This window comes from Catharus ustulatus, chromosome 14 (assembly GCF_009819885.2).
Source record: "Catharus ustulatus isolate bCatUst1 chromosome 14, bCatUst1.pri.v2, whole genome shotgun sequence".
NCBI classification, from domain to species: domain Eukaryota; kingdom Metazoa; phylum Chordata; class Aves; order Passeriformes; family Turdidae; genus Catharus; species Catharus ustulatus.
In genome coordinates, this window is record NC_046234.1 from 4,813,530 (window position 1) to 4,831,781 (window position 18,252).

The following is an 18,252-nucleotide window of genomic DNA, read 5'->3' on the forward strand; positions in this document are numbered from 1 at the left end:
TCCTAGGTTAGTAGTGCTTGGGGACAGGGTAATGTACCTGAAGTGCTGATTTGCTCAGGTTGAACATTGGAACATTGACTCATTCTGGAACAATCATGATTACTATTTCTAAGGCCACAGACGAGCAGTGATAAGCTCTCCTCTCACTGAACAATATTCTGGTGGTTAAAAATGCCTCAGCTTCCGCCTTGCTGGAGTTTTCATGACTTCTGCCACCCCTAAGCTCAGTGTATTTCAGAGCAGACAAAGGACTGAGAATTTATCAGTCATGCTTGTTTATCTCTGGGACAGAAAAACATCCCTGTTTCCCTGCCCAGTTGCCCACAGTAATTTCCTATATGGAAATTTTCTAAATGCCAGTCTCCTCCATACACATTGGTCCTTTCTCTGGTGGCAATACAGGGCAGCAGTGCTTTGAGAGCAGCTAGCCATGCATGGTGCCAGGGGATCTAACAGCACTGAGGCTCATTTGAGGCTCAGATTTTGCTGCAAAAATAGTGCTGCCCACCCAAAGACCGTGTACACATACACAGCCACACAGCCCCACACCCCCCCGCCCCCCCGAGAGTACAGTACCTATGTGCAACATGCAGCTCTGCCCCATGCTTCGTGCTGCCAACACTTCCAGCCTGGTTTTGGCTGTGGTAGATGCCAAGATGATTTTTCCTTCCCCTCATGCTGCAGGGCATGAGGAGGTGGATGTCATTTTTGGAGGGGAAAAATGTGGCTGCCCTGCACATAGCAGCTCTTCCTGGTTTTCATTAGTGAATGCCCAAATCTCTCTGGCTGGGATTGTGAAGGGTCTGGGATATTGCAGAGACAAATGTGCAGGTCCAGTGTCTTCCTATGCTGTGTGAGTGTGGCTGGAGCTCCCAGCAGCTCCTGGGCTCAGGAAGCACTTTGGCAGCTTTGCAGGAAAAGCATTGGGGCTTCTGCACTGCTCTCCAAGAAGCTGACTTGTCCAAGTACCAGCTGAGGCTTCCTTACAGCTGCACAAATTCTGCAGTGCTCTCTTGCTGGAAGCTTCTTCCCAGCCCCCTCAAAGTCTGCAGAGCTGGCTGTGGGCAGACCACCGCCCTGGTGCTCCACTTCCACTCCGGGGAGCGATTTGCAGAGGTGAGGGTCGGTGTTTGTGCTGCCAGAGGCAGCAGAGCGTGAGAAGATGCAGTGCTTTTAGAGTCCGCTCAGGGATGGAGATAACTCCTCTGCATCATTCTGGGACAGGGAGGGGCAGGGCAGCACCAAGGTGTGCTGCAGTCCTGGAGCAAGGGCTGATGGCTGGAAGGTCCCAGCTGAGCTGTCCCTGCCGGTGGGGTTGTGCAGCAGCAGGTTCAACAGCTGCACCGTTCCTCGTCCTGGTCCTTGTCACTCCCAGAGAAGCAGCTGGGATGCTGTGGCCAGCAGCAGCTGTACCTTTGGGTGCATGTATTCATCAGAGGCTCCTGCTCCCTGCAGCATCGTGGCTGCTTTGCAGGGATGGGTGCCCCAGGGAGCTCACACTGAGGAGAGGGTGCTGGAGCTGCCTGTGGGTGCCCTGAACAGACATTTGGATCTGGAAAGGTGTCAGCTCAGGCTCCTGCTCTCCTCTTATCCACACCATGCTGAGAATGAAGGCTCCAAGGACTGAGGCTCCTTACCCTGCTTTATCTCTGTTTGCACTGGTGTCAGTGCTGTTGGTATGGTTTACTTAAGATAGCATAAATCCAGCATGGATGCCCCTGTTTCAGGCAAAGTGATTTTTTTTTTTTTTTTTTTTTTTTTTTTTACTAAACTTGAACTTAAATCTTCCTAGAGCCTTAAGATAAGAGCATATGCATCCTTCCTATCGGCCTGAACAATGTCATTTTGCAGTCAGCTTAAAGTGAAGTGGCACAGCAGACATTCACCTCCTAGGTTAGTAGAGGGTGTTTTTGTTGGGTAAGGAGAATAAGAGCTGTGAGCCATTTTAGTTTTTCTAGCTGTGAATCCACAGGCTTAAACCCATCTGCATGAGGGTGGGTGCTGCAGGGCTCTGCGTGGTGGCCTTTGTTAGACCAGAGGAAGATCTCCTGGGCTGGGTGTCCCTGAACATAGTGTTACTGGGTGAGGAAAATGAAGCTGTGATTGCTTTCACGAGCTGTGGGGCATTGGTGGGTTGTGCTGGAGGTGAACATTGCAGCAAGAGGCAAAAAGCCCACTTGGTCCCAACAGTCTGTGTTGGCCAAAACCACCTTGGCACCTTCCTGCTGATGGGTGAGGCTTGTGCTTTGCATCTGCCACACATATGCCACTGCTGTTCCCCTTCCCCTGGCCTGCATCACTGCACTCCTGCTTTGCTTAGCTTTCCAAATGCTGCTTTCTGCCATCTCTTCTGCGGTACCTGAAGCTCAGGTTGCTGGAGGGTTGCCCCAGCCATCCCTAAGCCCTGCAGCAGCAGTCTCCAGCTGGCTCTCTCCCTCCCTGCTCAGCTAGGACAGTTGCTCAGGTCACAGAGATATTGTCCACTGCCCTCTTTTACAACCTGACAAGTCCTCGTAGCTGAATCCTCCATTCTCATCTGCACAAAGACTTTTGCCCCCTGAAGGAGACCAGGCTGGAGGGCTGCAGCCTGACCAGTCCCACAGTTTTAACCAGGGCCTTCAGCAATGGAAAATGATCTCCAGCTGCCTGTGGTCAGCTTCTCAACTCTGAAGCACGCTGTGGATCAAATCTTGCTGGATGTGGTCTTCATTACAGAAAAATCCCTATCCCTTAGAAGTATCAAGAGGTTGGTGCATTGCACTGGTTAGCAAATACTGCATGAGTGCTTCGTCATTTAAGTGCTTTCTGGGCTTGCAGCTCTTCCTAATGAAGACACAGTAGGTCAAGCTTGCAGCCTCCTGCAAAGAGGCTGAGTGGCTGCACACGCCTGGCCAAGCGTGTGGCTGGGGGTGGGCTGGGCAGGCAGTGTGGGAAGGATGCAGCAGGAGGGGGAGATGCTGGGGCTGAGGTGCTGGGGCAAGAGATGACAGGGATGGGGTGGTGCTGGGTGAAAACAGAAGGATGTGAGATGTTCAGAGGAAGGCTGGGAGGTGAAGCAGGAGGTGAGGGGGTGGGGCTGGAGTAAGGTGAGGGTAGGTCAGGAGGTAGACTCTGCCTTGAAGAAAATCAGGACAGCACAGGAGACAGCTGATCCATCCCTGCCCTTGGCAGGAGCAGCTCTACCTCACCTCTTTCTGGCACTGTGTCCCACCTGGTCTTAAACACTTCCCCAGGCCACCTCTTCGAGTGCCTTCTGCCCTTTCTACCAGAAAGGTTTTCTTCACATCCTGCCTTCCATAGCCCCAGGGCTACCTAAGAGGGACTTGCTCTTCCACCTCAGACCTCACAGGAGTCTTTCATGTGTTGGGATGCTGCTGTAGTTCCCATCCTGCCTCTGCTCCTAGGATTCATGTGATCCAGCCTTCTGCAGGTTTTTCATGCCTGCTGGATTTTTCGAGGTTTCTGGTTGTTGCTCCTCCAGACTTTCTCCAGCAGGTCATGGCTGCTTAAGGCATTCTAGAAGCCTCTCACCCTTATGGAGCTGCCCCACAGCCATTTTGGATCTCTTCCTCCCCCATCACAGACTCCTTTTAAATTCAAATCTTGTCCCACTCCATGCTGCCATCTCTGTTATCTGCCTCCTGTGTCACCTGCAAAATGCCACTCCAAGACTGACTGTGAGCACGCCTCCCCGGTTTGTCTTTCTGACCAGTTTTGTGCATTTAGTCCTGCAGTTCCATGCAGCCACAGGCTTGCCCCTCGCTCGTGGGAGCTTTGCTGGGGGCTGGGAAAGCCCTTGCTGTGGCAATGGGGCCTGTTGGTGGTGGCAGCAGAACCCTGGGATCAGCTGGGTGCCTGTCAGGGTGTCAGAGCCCCTTATCTCAGGGGAGAGTCACTGGGCAGTGCAGGCACTGTGTGGGTAAGTCCTGCCTGGGGGAAACCCTGCTGTCTCCCCAGAGGTCACCATCACCTGGAGAACTTTTTGTTGCAGGCATTAGGGAGCAGAGGACTCTGCAGCTCTAAGGGAATGAGAACACCCAGCCTCTTCCTGAAATTCAGAGCTCCAGAGCACAGGGATGGCACCACTTGCCTTTGTATCCACACTTGCATGCAGTCCTTTGCAGGAATGGGGTTTTGGCACAGGTTTTTCAGCACCCCTGCTCCCTGCCAGCCCCTGGGACACCCCTGGTTCCTGCTGGCTGCAGTTTGGGGAATACCAGGCTCACTGCAAGCCATCCACAGCAGCATTCCGCAGTGCCCAGCTGGGGCTGCTCCGATGACCCATGCCCCAGCACTGCAGGTTGGTGAAGTAACACAGAAGAACTGTAAAACATTCAGAATGTTAGAGAAACGAATGTGTTTAGGATTCTGGCTTGGTCAAGTCAAACTGATTGGTGCCTTTGAAATCCTCAGTGAAACATGGAATTAGTCTTGTAAAGAAGGAGTTGGTGCAGGATGGAACCAGGCAGTTCAGGGGAGCACCTGTCATGAGGGATCCCTGCGTGCTGTGGTGGTCTCATGCAGTGGTACCCATGGTTTGTGGCCAGGCACAACAAGGAGCCACACACCATGTGGGGATGATGGGCAGGACCCTGCCTGGCGGTCAGTGGCCATGCAAGGCAACCCTTGGTGTGAGCTCTGCAGAGAACAGTTTGTCACCAGGGGCAGTGGAGCTGGGAGCAGGGCTCCTGTTCACACCTGGATGCCTGGAGCTGAAGGTGCATGACCAGGCAGGGGCCAGGCTGGGATGCAGGAGGATCAGCAAGTGCTTTGAGAGACTCATCCACCACCAGCACTGATGCTGCCACAGCCCTACTTGCATCTTCCCTGCCACCCCAGCCCTCGCCTGGGAGGATGTGGGAAGGGGCCCAGGTGAAGCAGCATCCTGGCACACTCCTGGGGCAGTCCTGCCCATGCCCTACACTGCCCTGGTTCTGGGAGAGGTGCAGTGTGAGTAGCCAGCAGTGCTGTGGGGCACAGGTGTGGCCCCACTGTCTCTGCTATCATGCTATTTTTGAATTCTCTTTTTTTTTTTTTTTTTTTTTTGTGTTCTTTTTTATCTTTCTTTTTTATTTTTGTTGTTTTGTTTTTTTCTTTCCTTTTGTTTTTTTTTTCCTTTTTGTTCTGTCTCCTCGTGTTTGGTCCCTAGGAGCCAGCGCTAAGAAACAGGGCGAGGACTTAGCGGATAATGACGGTGATGAAGACGAAGGTATTTGTGTGCTCGAGGCTGCCACTGCATGACACGCCAAGCAGCTCCGTTTGCCATCCGCTGCCACCCCAGGGAGCCCTGTGTGTGTCTGTCTGCCGTGCCAGGCAGCTGCGCGGGGTGGGGGGCAGGCTGGCCGGCTGTGCAGGGCACCCAGGACCTTCCCCTCCTCCTGATGGCCGGGAAAGCTCATGGGGTTTTTCCGCTTTAGGAGAAGTTTGCTCCTGCTCGGTTAGAGCGAGGGCAAGGGAGGAAGCATGGCAGCTTGGGAGGAGAGAAGCCCTCGGGCACCTGGGCCCATTTCACCCTGAGCCTGGTCACATCCCACCTCCAGCCTCATCCCTCCAGAGTCAGTGACATGCATCTGGGAGCCAGCAACCTCCCCATCCACCCTTGCCTGGCCCTGCCGTGGCCGTGCCAGCAGCCTGAACACCTGGCACCCGAAGGGCATCTGGTCATGCACAGGAGACCCAGGGTCCACTTGGTTTCTGTTAACTTCCCTCCTTCTTCATCCAGTGGAAGTCACGTCTTGCTTGCAATCGCCAGCCAAGACAGATCAAGTGGCCTTTCAAGCAGATGTGATTTTAGCTGTATGTCAGGACAAAGCAAGCTGCAGAATAGGCTATTTTTAGTAAGCCCGGTTTGTCTGCAGGTTACGGAGTCGGCGTGTTTGGCTGCAGAGATGTGATGAGGAGGTAGGAGGAAGGGTTGGCCAGGGTGCAGCCCTAATGTGCTGAGGACACTAAAGCCTCACGGTGTGCAGAAGGCACAGGGCTGCTCGAACAAGGCCTGGCAGATGGCATTTAGGATCTGGGAAATAGATGAAAAACTTTTTCCTTGGCAGTACTAAAACCCTGCTATTTACTCCAGCTAACCTGTGCCCCATGATCTCTTGTACCAGGATGTAAACTGGCATTCAGCCTAAGTGACTGGACTATGCTAAATCACACATACCAAAATGTGCTGCAGCAATGCAGAGCTGTTTATTTGCTGGTTCATCTCTGTACATTGTTGCCATTCTGCTGTGAGGAGGGCCCTTTGGATGTCAGGGAGTGGGTACAGGATGGAGGAGAAGAGGGGCACAGGTTCCTGTCCCTCACATTTCAAGCAGGTGGTCCTGGAAAAAATTGTCCTGATGTAGCTCTGCCACACAGGCTTTGTCTGCTCTGGAGGAGCTGCAAGCACTTTTTGCTCCCCCGCTCTGTGCATTTGTCTGGCTACATTCTGGCAATAGGAAAAGAGCCAGCAGAGGTTTCGTGTTTAGCATAGCCTCATTCTCCTGGAGAGATTTTCTTTAGCCACGCTGTGGGCCACAGCTGGAGGTGAGAATGACCACAGATCCCCATCAGCCCGGCCTGCAGCCGCCTGCAGTGGGCAGTCCACAGGGAGGAGTGGACACGGCAGGGGTTAGGAGTGGACACGGGCAGGGGTTAGGAGTGGACACGGGCAGGGGTTAGGTGGGTGTGAGGGAGCCTGAGCAGCCCAGCCGGGCGCTGGCGTTGGTGTGGCTGTGCCCGAGTCCCGCTCCTGGTGGGACGCCGTGCTGCACTGCTGAGGGAGGCAGGCAGGGAGCAGCAGCTGCCTGGCACAGCTGAGGTTGAGCAGGCACTGCCAGCCCACCTGAGCAAGGTGCTGGGTGTGAGTGAGCACAAGGGAGGACAAAGTCCATCAGTGCTGGATCGCCAGCCCAGGACAGGGCTGGGCAGAGCAGGCATGTGGGACCTGGCGATGTCCCCAGGGCGGGTGTGACTGCCTCCTCTGTGTGACGTGGGAAAGGTGCACCAGGAGCGCAAGCACAGATGTTATTCCCTTGTGAGTGGCCATGGCTCCATGAGGGATCACCAGCCAGTGGGGCAGAAGGGGCAGGATGTTCCCTGGACAGGAGAAGTCAAAAGAGGGAGCATGGCTGCTCCTTGTCCATTAGGCTCCCACAGTCTTTCCTCTGCGGCCCTCGGGGTCCCATTCCCCATCCTCACTCCATGCCTCATTCCCTGTCCTCATCCAGACACCATGCTCACCTCCCTGACACGCACACGTGCATACACTGTCTGCCTCATCACCATGTCTGTGTCTGGGCACTGGGGTGCCGTGGGTTTACATCCAGACAGGCAGGTCTCTGCCTTCCCAGGGGAATGGGAAGGGGGAGTGGGAGAGTAAGACATTGGTGCACACACATCAGTGCCCACCCCCCTCCCCTTCTAGGTCCTGCACACCCCCATCCCTGCCCCCCTCCGCAATGCCAGCTCCCAGGACTCACGGAGTGCTTGGGTCCAGCCAAAGACAGGACATGGGGCTGCATCCTGGGGCTGGACTCTGTAACTCCCACCCACAGCAGACCTGATCTGGCTCCCACCCAATGCCAGAGCCCGGCTCTGGGGAAGAGCAGCGGTGTCCAGCCAGCGTCCCTCCCTCACATGCTCAGACCCCTGAGGGGACAGCAGTGTGAGGACAGTGCAGCAATAGCCACTTCCCAGAGAGGGACTGGCAGGGTTGGTTCAGTAGTGTTTGGTTTTGGGGGTCCATGCTGTGGCCCCCAGGAGAGCTCTGGCTTTGGCTCCTAAGCCCCCTCCCTGGTCCTGGCAGCTGGCATTGCCCTTGTACTTGGTCTGCCTGTCGGGCAGGGTGCTGCGGCCACCAGTGCGGTCCTGTGTTTAACCACCTCTCCTTCCAGACATCCGGGACAGCGGGGCCAAGCCGGTGATGGTGTACATCCATGGTGGCTCCTACATGGAGGGCACGGGGAACATGATAGACGGCAGCATCCTGGCCAGCTATGGGAACGTGATTGTCATCACCCTGAACTACCGCGTTGGAGTGCTCGGTATGAGCTGGCTGGCTGGGCTGTGCCGTCAGCACAGCCGAGCGGTGGGACGGCCCTTGTGTCTGACCGGACTTGGACCAGCCAAAGGGGTGGGAGGGGGGCGTGGGGCCCGCCGGGATGTGCTGTGGGCACTGCCCCTGCCTTCCGCCCTGGCAGCCGAGCGGGTGCCACGTGGCAGAGCCCCCAGCACAGCAGCCTAGTCTGGGTCCTGGCACCAGCCCCCCCGGCTCATTTACACAAACTGGCTCAACTGAAAGCAAATATTGGTTTGTGGTTAAATGAATAATAAATGTGTTTACCCAGCATCTCCTCCTGAGAGGGCTCAGAGCGATGAGGTGCCAGCGGGTGCTGCCTGGCTGTCCTGGGGACCTGGCAGCTCTCCCTCCCTGGGCACAGGCAGCCTCTAAGCCAGTTGCACTGCTGGGACCCCTTCAACAACCCACTGTGACGTGGCTGTCTGCAGTGGGGACCACAGAAGGGTGTCTGGTGCCATGCAGAGGAGGGTGGCAGTCCTATTTCCAAAAGCATTGGTGACTTAGAGAGGCAAAATGAGGACTGAGGGTCAAAAGGCAGTGCAGTCCCTGCTTGAAGCAGCAGAAACCCCCAGGGGCTGAGACACAGGAGGTTTGTGTGGAACACCACTGCTGCTTCCCTTAGCAGCATGAGAACAAGGGATGTCAGGGTTTGGGGAAAGCTCCTTTCCAGCCAAGCTTTGCCATCCAGTCTAGCATGGTGCTGTCCCTTGGCAGCTGGGCTCCTCCCTGGCACCTGGGGCATCACATCCCTCTAATGGCCTCCAGAACCTATAGTTTCTTGTGGAAGATGATAGTCAACGTATTCAAAACCTTGAATGGTTTAATTTAACCTTTTAATGCTAGTCAGACCTTTGAGATGGATAGATGCGAAGTCAAGACGCATGAGTCACAATACGACATTAGACTTAAGTGGTGCGTTCATCATTTCCATTGAGGCGGTGCACCACACCCAGCCAGACCACCTCCAAGTGCCAGCACAGCCCTGGGGCCGCTCCCTGTGTGCTGGGGTTACCTGCCTGGATTTTAGCTCAAGCCCATGGTTTTGGCTTCCTGCTTAAAGTCAAAGCAAACGAAAGAGTGATAACTTATCTTGGGTGTTTCCTGTGCTACTGAAAGCATTTCTCACCTTCTTCCTCACTGAGAGCCTTTGTGTTTTTAGCTGCAGCCAATTCCTCTCTGCCTAGCCCACCTCCTTACATTTATAGAGCCTCCCCCAGTCCACACTAGTCCATGGAAAGCATTGGCTGTGCACACACTCGCCCTGCCTGCAGCCACTGATGCTTTCTGAGCTTTCCTTGGAGCTTGTGTGAGATGTCTTGAGCTGTTCTAGCACAGGTGGTGGTATGGGCAGGACAAACCTTTGTGCTCTTTACCCTGGCACTGCTTGTTGGCCAAAGAGGCTCCCCGAGGTTTGCAGGTGTTCTCTCAGCCTTTCGCCCCTCTGTGCTGTGCAGAGGGTGGCTGGATCTCAGTGGTGTTCCTGCTCCAGCTTGGAACTCACAAAACTCTCTTGGTAGCATGGAATAGAGTCCCACAGAATCTGCCCTAGGTCTGGGGAAGGGGGGTGGGAAATCAGGACTTGCCCTGTCTCCTCATCCCTAACCGGGCTCCCCTTGGCCCCCAGGGTTCCTGAGCACGGGGGACCAGGCTGCCAAGGGCAATTACGGGCTGCTGGACCAGATCCAGGCGCTGCGCTGGGTCAGCGAGAACATCGCCTTCTTTGGGGGAGATCCCTTGAGGATCACTGTCTTCGGCTCTGGCATCGGTGCCTCCTGTGTCAGCCTGCTCACCCTCTCCCACCACTCTGAAGGTAAGTGCCAGCCATGCCTGAGGGTGCTGCAGCTGTCAGCAAATACCCTGCTGTGCTAGCCCAGGGAGGAGAGCCCACCCGGGTCCTGCTGCCCAGCCTAACAAAGCCTGGGTGCTTTCTAATCAGTCACTGGTGAGAGCCTGGATCAGGACTGGGAAACAAAACCTTCTCATCGTGGGCAGAAAGAGGCCAGTGGCAAAGCATGTGGGAGCCAGGGATGGAGTGGCTGCTCCCTGTGCACAAAGCTGCAGCCCAGGGCCAGCACCTTGGCATGGGGTCCCCTCCTGCAGTGTCCTATCCTGGTGCTCAGGTTTTCCAAGTGCAGATGTGGAGGGGGTGTAGGACATCATGCAGGGCACTGGGAACAAGGATCTCAGTGCCAGGAAAGGTGTTCATAGTGGAATAGAGGGGAAGACAGAGCACCCCAGACATCCCTCCTGAGCCTGGGGAGGGATGGAGGGCTCTGTGTTGTGAGACTGGTAGAGCTGGAAGTGCTGTGCCTAGCAAAACACAGGTGGAAGTAATATGATTAATAGCTGTAAATATAGCAGAGTGTTTACTCTAAATAAAGAAGGGAATTATTTATGCTAAAAGATTGTGTTGGAATAAGAGCAAATGCATGTAAACCACCTGCAAAGACATTTACATCAAGCACTGAGTGGGAAAAAAATTAACTGTGAGACTAGAGGTGTTTTTGATAAACTTCCTAAAGGAAATTATAGGAGCAAAGCCTGAAGTGGATATGGTCCACAGGGGAGCAGCCTGCCAGAGACCTGCTCATGAGATTTACATGAGGGTGCAGCCATCTTCCAGTGCTGTGCCCCTAGGTGTGATGCTGAGGAGAAAAGGACATGCGTGAGCAGTAGACACAGGCATGAGTCTGCCCTTCAGAGACACACAGCAAATTGCACTCGAAGCTAATGTGAAGAGCTGCTGCCCTGCTCAACAGCTTGGGAATCACATAGGAATGGAGACCTCCAGAACCTCAGCAGGGCTGATGGCTGATGATGGGGAGTCTTTTACAGGCTGAAAGCTCCTGCAGAAAGAAAATGTGTTTTCTCTGCCCATATTGAGTGTGAAAGGCTGGGGAGAGAACATTATGTGTAATGCATTCTCAATGCTTCTAAGGATGCTCCTCTCCATCACAGGAGTGCAGGAGAGTGTGCTTGGCTGCTTAGGTGTCCCTAGCCTCTTGCAGAATGGAGCAGCATGGAGAGAGGTTGAGGGTGGATTGGAGGGGCTGCTCCTTGTGCCTTTTCAGCCTTAAAAAATAGTCCTTCTACCACTTCTCAGGTGATGCTACACTTAATGCCACTAAGCTCTGCACTTGCATGACAAATCCTTTGCTGCCCCATCCAGCCCCAGTGCCTCTGGTGTGGCCCCCCGGCATCTCAGACGTGCTGGGTGCCCTGCTGGGGCAGGGGAGCTGCTGCTGCCCTATAAATTCTGTGAGACAGAAGGGAAGTGCTCAGTGCTGCAGCCAGCATCTCATAGAGCCAAATGGCCCTAAAATGACCTCAAAAAATTCCCTGTGCCAAAGCACCCATATCCTCAGAGATGGGTAGCTGGCTCTGGAACACGGCGTGGGAGCAGTGCTAAGTTGCAGCCTAGCAGAACAGGTGGGTTTGGTTTTACTGCATCAAAATAAAACTTCTAGTGATCACATGCTATTAATGAAGCTGCTGATTTGTGTCTGCTCTGCCAGGTGCTGCAAGAGGCAGACACTGGAGGATTGATACATGTTGTGTCTGGCTGCTGGGGAAATCCGCAGCTCCATGCCAGCTTCAGGCCTTGTAGTGTCACTCTGATTCCTCATTAGTGACCAAAGTGCTGTTTTTCTCTCCAGCCAGCCATACCAGGGCAGGAGCAGTCTCTGCCAGGCAAACTTTGTGTGCTTCCTTTGCCCCATCTCCTTCCCCGTGGGGGCTTCTGCCCTTTGCTGCCAGCTCTCCAGATCTCAGTTGGACAAGGCACCCAGCTTTGAGCAGGGCTTGTCCCAGACACCCCCAGAAGTGGTTCCAGTAGAAGCAAAGTGGTTCCAGCAAAGAGGAAATAGGAGCTGGTGGTGGCAGCAGCTGGTGGCAGTCTGTAGCTCCAACCCCCACTCTGGCAGAGCCCTGGCCCCACCATTTGAATCCACTGTGCCATGGCAGCCAGTCCTGCAGGAGGCAGGGTGTGTTGGGACCCCCACCTTGGAGAGGAACAAGAAGGAAAGGCAGAACTTCACCTTGCCTGGGCCTCAGCAGGCTGGAGAGGCCCCAGGGTGCTGATGCCTCCCTGGGGTGCTTGTCAGGCTTCAGTCAGGTGCTGGCATGGAGCAGGAGGGCGTGATGAGTCTGGATTCTCACAGAGTCCTGGGTCCTCCTGGATCAGGATGTGGCCATGCAGAGACATGGCACAGGGGCTCCATCAGGGACATGACCAGCTGTTAGTGACATCAGCTGCCCTGTACTTCCCAGGCAGTGGTGGGCAGGGCCAGAGCCCAGCCTGGTGGGTCTGTCTGGGAAGTGATGCTGCTGGCAGGGCGCAATAGCTGCTGCTGGGACAGCATCTCCAGGGAGCCAGGAAACCCCATCCTGGCTCCTTGGCACGTGGATGATGGTGCAAAGCAAGCAAGCTCGTGGCCAGTCTCCAGCCTGTAGGCTGGGTATGGCTTTCTAGGGCACCAGGAGGTGACAAACAGAGCTTGTGACTTCTGTTTGTCCCAGTGCATGGGACTGTACGTCAGGTACTTGGCAGAGTGAGGACTGTGCGTGCAGACAAGATCTCTGGGCATGGTGGCTGGGAGCCAGGAGCCTCTGAACACTTCTGTTGCAGGACGATGCTGCTCTGCTTCCCTGCAGAGTGGCACAGCCTTGGTTGCTCAGGGGTTCTCTGCATTTCAGGGTGCCAGGGGCAGGCCCATGGCCACCACGCTGCTGTGCCAGCACCATTCGGGATCACCTGAATCACTGTGGGGGAACAGTCCCTCACAGCGAGCAAGTGCTGGGGTCTGGCGGGGGTGCAGGCAGCACTTGGGGTGCAAAGAGGGCTGGTCAGAGAGCAGGGACCCCTGGGTGCACCCTGGACTGGCTGCTTTTCACGGCCCAGAGGCTCTGCTTCCTCACCACCCTTTGTATTCTGAGCACAAGCACCATTGACATGGGACTGGAGCGAAGCCATGCATTTCTCTGCCTGGGCCAGGGCCTTTGTGGCCTCGTTTTCCAGGGCGAAAGTCCACTCCCTCTGTGTTCCTGGTGGCAGAAAGGCCCTCTTTGTGCATCTGGCAGCGTGCTTCTGCGGGGCCGGATTGGCACTGAGCAGCCCCAGCTGGGCAGGAAGCAGCAGGGAGGGGGTCGAGGGGGACTCTGACAAAGCGGTGGGATGGGACACGGCAGGGTTAAGTGTCCCCAAGCAGGCGTTAACCCTCCCACTGCTGCCAGCCCACAGCCTGGCTCCTCAGTGAAGCAGGTGCCAACCTGGGCTGGAGGATGGTGCTCAGCCAGGAGCAGCCCCTCGGGGGCTCTGGTGACACCCCAGGGTGGCCGGGGTAGCATGGGCTGCTCAGCAAGGCCAGGCTGTGATGGAACCATGGCTCCTCTTCTCCACATACCAGGAGAGGGATGCTGGGTCATCCCCTGCAGTGGGATCCTCTGGGAGCACAGCAACCCTTGGTTACTTCCAGGAGCACCGACTTGCATTCCCAGCTGCCATCCTGCCATCCCCACAGCAGCCCTGAGCTGAGCCCCCTATGTGAGCCCAGCTCAGCAGGCAGCACAGCTCAGGGAAAGCCAGCTGTGGACTGCTGGGTCCTTGCAGGGGTACAAGAGCATCAATCCCTTCTCTATGCTGCATCCTGCACTGCAGCACTGGGATGTTGGAACCCTGCTGAGAGCTTCCTCCACTCCTTGCCTGTATTGCAGGTCTCTTCCAGAGAGCCATCATCCAGAGCGGCTCCGCACTCTCCAGCTGGGCAGTGAACTACCAGCCTGTGAAGTACACCAGCATGCTGGCTGACAAGGTGGGCTGCAATGTGCTGGACACCGTGGACATGGTGGACTGCCTGCGGCAGAAGAGTGCCAAGGAGCTGGTAGAGCAAGACATCCAGCCAGCTCGCTACCACGTGGCCTTCGGGCCAGTCATTGATGGGGATGTGATCCCGGATGACCCAGAGATCCTGATGGAGCAGGGCGAGTTCCTCAACTATGATATCATGCTGGGGGTCAACCAGGGTGAAGGGCTGAAGTTTGTGGAGGGTGTGGTGGACCCTGAGGACGGCGTCTCAGGCAGTGACTTTGACTACTCAGTTTCCAACTTTGTAGACAACCTGTATGGCTACCCTGAGGGCAAGGACACCTTGAGGGAAACCATCAAGTTCATGTACACGGACTGGGCCGACCGGGACAACCCCGAGACACGTCGCAAGACTCTGGTGGCCCTCTTCACTGACCACCAGTGGGTAGAGCCGTCGGTGGTGACAGCTGACCTGCACGCCCGCTATGGCTCCCCCACCTACTTCTATGCCTTCTACCACCACTGCCAGAGCCTGATGAAGCCTGCATGGTCCGATGCAGCCCACGGGGATGAGGTGCCTTATGTGTTTGGGATCCCCATGATTGGCCCCACAGACCTCTTTCCCTGCAACTTCTCCAAGAACGATGTCATGCTCAGTGCTGTGGTGATGACCTACTGGACCAACTTTGCCAAGACAGGGTGAGTGGGGATGGGTGCCATGCCTTGGGGGTTTGCACTCACTGCAGCTGTACTCCCTGGGGGTGTGCTGTGGTTGGGGGGATTATCATGCCTGGTGTGGGACACTGAGCTCCCTCTGCCCAGAGGTCCCCATGTGCTGCAGCTTCACTGGGGCCATGGCATCAACCACAAAGCAAGCAGCTTATATCATGGCCAGCCCCTTGGGCAGGACCCAGCCAAGCCACAGGGGTGGGGAGGCTTGTTGGCCCTGGTTATCATAGGTGATACTTTGACGCAGGGTTGGGTACTGCCCAGTCATTCAAGACCTTTTGCCAGCCCACTCTGTGCCACCACTGGCAAAGGTCCCCTCAGTTTCTGTCTCTGCATCCAGCGCTCCCTCTTTGCTTCTTTGTTTTTTCTCAGTGCTAGTTCTGTTCTGCCTGTGTTTCACAGGGACCCCAACAAGCCTGTCCCCCAGGACACCAAGTTCATCCACACCAAGGCCAACCGGTTTGAGGAGGTGGCCTGGTCCAAGTACAACCCCCGTGACCAGCTGTACCTGCACATTGGGCTGAAGCCACGGGTACGTGACCACTACCGGGCCACCAAGGTGGCTTTCTGGAAGCACCTGGTTCCCCACCTGTACAACCTGCACGATATGTTCCACTACACCTCCACCACCACCAAAGTGCCACCACCCGACACCACACAGAACTCCCACATCACCCGCCGGCCCAACAGCAAGATCTGGACCACCAAGCGCCCCGCCATCTCGCCTGCCTACAACAGCGAGAACGGGAAGGAGAAGTGGAGCCCAGAGCAAGAGGCGGGCACGCTGCTCGAGAGCCCCCGCGACTACTCCACTGAACTGAGCGTCACCATCGCCGTGGGTGCCTCCCTCCTCTTCCTTAACGTGCTGGCCTTCGCCGCCCTCTACTACCGCAAGGACAAGCGCCGGCAGGACACGCACCGGCAGCCCAGCCCCCAGCGCGGTGCCTCCAACGACATCGCCCACGCGCCTGATGAGGAGATGCCCTCCTTGCAGGTGAGCCAGGGGCACCACGAGTGCGAAGCTGTGCCATCCCACGACACCCTGCGCCTGGCCGCTCTGCCCGACTACACCCTCACCTTGCGCCGCTCTCCGGACGACATCCCGCTTATGACCCCCAACACCATCACCATGATCCCCAACTCGCTGGTGGGGCTGCAGACCCTGCACCCCTACAACACCTTCACCGCCGGCTTCAACAGCACGGGGCTTCCGCACTCACACTCCACCACCAGGGTATAGCCGCCCGCCGCCGGCGCACACGCATGCACGCACGCACACACACGCAGCAGACACTGGCAGAGGGACCGGCGGGGCCCACGGAGCCCCCGGACGGAGGGGCAGTGCCCACGGACGGTGCAGCTCCCAGTTCAGAGACCTGCGGGGTCCCAGAGTGGCCCCAGCGCTTTCTTTTGTTCCTATCTAACTTTTGAGAAGTGCTTTGACTCTCCTGGCCTCAGGGCCCCGTGGCTTGCCCCGGGACGCCAGTGGGGTGCAGGAGGGACACGGTGTAACCCTGCACAGCCCACCCGTGCAGGTGGGCAGGGGTACCCCACTGTCAATGGCCACGGGGCCCCAGTGCCATGGCTGTGCCTCCTAGTGGGGCGATCACATCCCCAGTGCTGAGCCCACCAAGCACCCTGGGACTGACAAGGAGCGGGACCGGGCATCCCTTTTGGCCAGTGCCCAGACATCCCCCAGGCATCTTGGCAGCCCTGGAAAAGGCTCCTTCACTGTGCTGAGAAGTGGCCCCAGGCCATGGTGCTATAGGCAGAGGGAATGGGCAGGGTCCAGGGACCTGGCCTTGTGCTGGATGCGGGCGCTGGGGCTGGTGCCGGGGCTCAGGGACCCTGGGAGTGGGACCCTGGGCTGGAGACTTGGCACCTCTGCCCCTCTTTGCGCTGCAGAGAATCTCTTTTGTGTCAGTCATTTCTCTTTGCAGAGACGTTTTTTAAGCAGATCCTTAGTTCTTTACACACTAACGGAGTCGCCGCGTTTTGTCCTTTGTAAAGATTTTAAAACCAAGTGTTCTTGATATAAAATAAAAAGCCAGTTAGAAGCCAGCGTGTGCGCACGGTGCCGGCCCCCCATGGCGCCCGCCTGCCATGGGTGGGCACCAGGCAGGGCAGTGCCTCTTGCACTGTGGGGCTGCGCTCTTTTGTATTTTTTGATATTCTCCCTCCTCTGTCACCCGTGCCCACGTATCTCAGCCAAAAAGCCTATCCAACGGCCTGCCTGCGAGCACCCCCGCCCCGGTCCCTCACTGCCACCACTGGCCAGTGCCACCCACTGCCCTGTGTGGGCATCACCTGCTCCAAGCACTGTCTGTTCACTCCCATGAACCCAGGACAGCCCTTCATGCTCCCCACCCTGCCCAGGAGCATCCCACATCCCTTCACCACTGCCCCAGGGCCGTGCTGTGCCCTCCCTGCCCATGCTGTTGCCCAAAAGCAGAGCCAGTGGTTTGCAACCTTTGGCAGGAGTGGGGTGACAGGAACAAGGTGAGCTGCTCACCAACATCAACTCTGCCTCCTAGGTTGCTTCCACTGGGGCCTTTACCCCATCGTGGGGTGACCCCAGCTCTGGTATCCAGGACGTGCAGCTGGAACAGACGCTTGGGTAGGGACTCTGGGGGTGATGCAGCCTGTGTGGGGCTGGGAGCACCTGTGCTGGGGCATCTGTTGGGCTGCGGTGGCCACGGAGCCACAGGTGGCTCTAGGCAAGTGGCTTTGGTGTGGTCGGGCATGGAGAAGGAGCTGCAGGGGATCCCATGTGGGGTACCCAAATCTCAGCCCCCCCCAGGGTGAGCACTAGCACCTGGGGCCTGGGGAGGCAGGAGAAAGGGACAGGTCCTTGTGGGGACACCATATCTTGTCCCTGTGCAAGACGGTCCGGCTGGCAGACGCTGCCCGTGCTGGCGGCCGTGACGCACCGGTGCCGGCTGGCCCTACTGCCTGGGGCCAGCGCATCGATGGCCCTGCTGGCCCTGCTGCCCGGGGCCAGCCCAACAACTGCCCTGCACCCCGCCCTGGATCCCACCCTGCGCAGGGCTGAGGGTGAGGATGCTCGTTGGAGAATGTATTTATACCCTGTCACCCGCGCAGAGTAACAAATTCCAAATAAAACAGAAGTGATATTTTTAATAGCGGTGTGTCTCGCCTCTTCTTGGAGCATGCAGGGCCTAGGGACTAGAGGGCTGGTGGGGTGCCCTGGGCTGGTCCTCGTGTCCCTGGCACCCACCCCACAAAGGCAGCAGGAGGACCCTGGTACCATCCCACCATGTCAGAGTGCTGGATCCCCAGTGCAGCAAGCTGGCACCGTACCATCGGGGACTGCCAACACCAAGTGCCACAGTCGGGGTGTGTCCCCACATCCCCCCAGCCCTGCTGCCCCCAGCACTGGGACCCCATGTGGGAATGCAACCAACAGTCCTCTCCCTCCAAACTTCTTCAAAGCCCTTCCCCAGCTTTTCCCAGCTGAGCTCCCCTCCCCCTACTTGCCAAACAGAAAAGCTGCTGGTTTCATTTCTTTTTAATGTAATTTCAACTGGAGTCGCCATGGAAACCAGGAACGGAGTGGGGGGGCTGAATTGCCTCCAGGCAGCGTGCAAACACTGGAGCCAGGGCCGAGGCCCCGAGCCAGGGGAGCTGGGGCAGGCAG

At 56.8% G+C, this 18,252-nt stretch overlaps 1 protein-coding gene across 5 annotated transcripts in view; it reads left to right on the forward strand.

Annotated features, from left to right (window-relative positions):
• NLGN3 (neuroligin 3) overlaps positions 1–17,735 on the forward strand; it is a 39,511-nt gene extending 21,776 nt beyond the window's left edge. For 3 of the 5 annotated variants that reach the window (XM_033072531.2, XM_033072530.2, XM_033072532.2), the window contains 5 exons: positions 5,150–5,209; positions 7,878–8,027; positions 9,687–9,872; positions 13,775–14,564; positions 14,997–17,735. In XM_033072531.2, coding sequence (XP_032928422.1) covers positions 5,150–5,209; positions 7,878–8,027; positions 9,687–9,872; positions 13,775–14,564; positions 14,997–15,834 — 2,024 coding nt within the window. In that variant the 3' untranslated portion in view covers positions 15,835–17,735. The remainder of the gene's footprint in view (positions 1–5,149; positions 5,210–7,877; positions 8,028–9,686; positions 9,873–13,774; positions 14,565–14,996) is intronic. The other 2 variants (XM_033072533.2, XM_033072534.2) reach the window with 1 other exon arrangement.
• Positions 17,736–18,252: the final 517 nt, after the last annotated feature.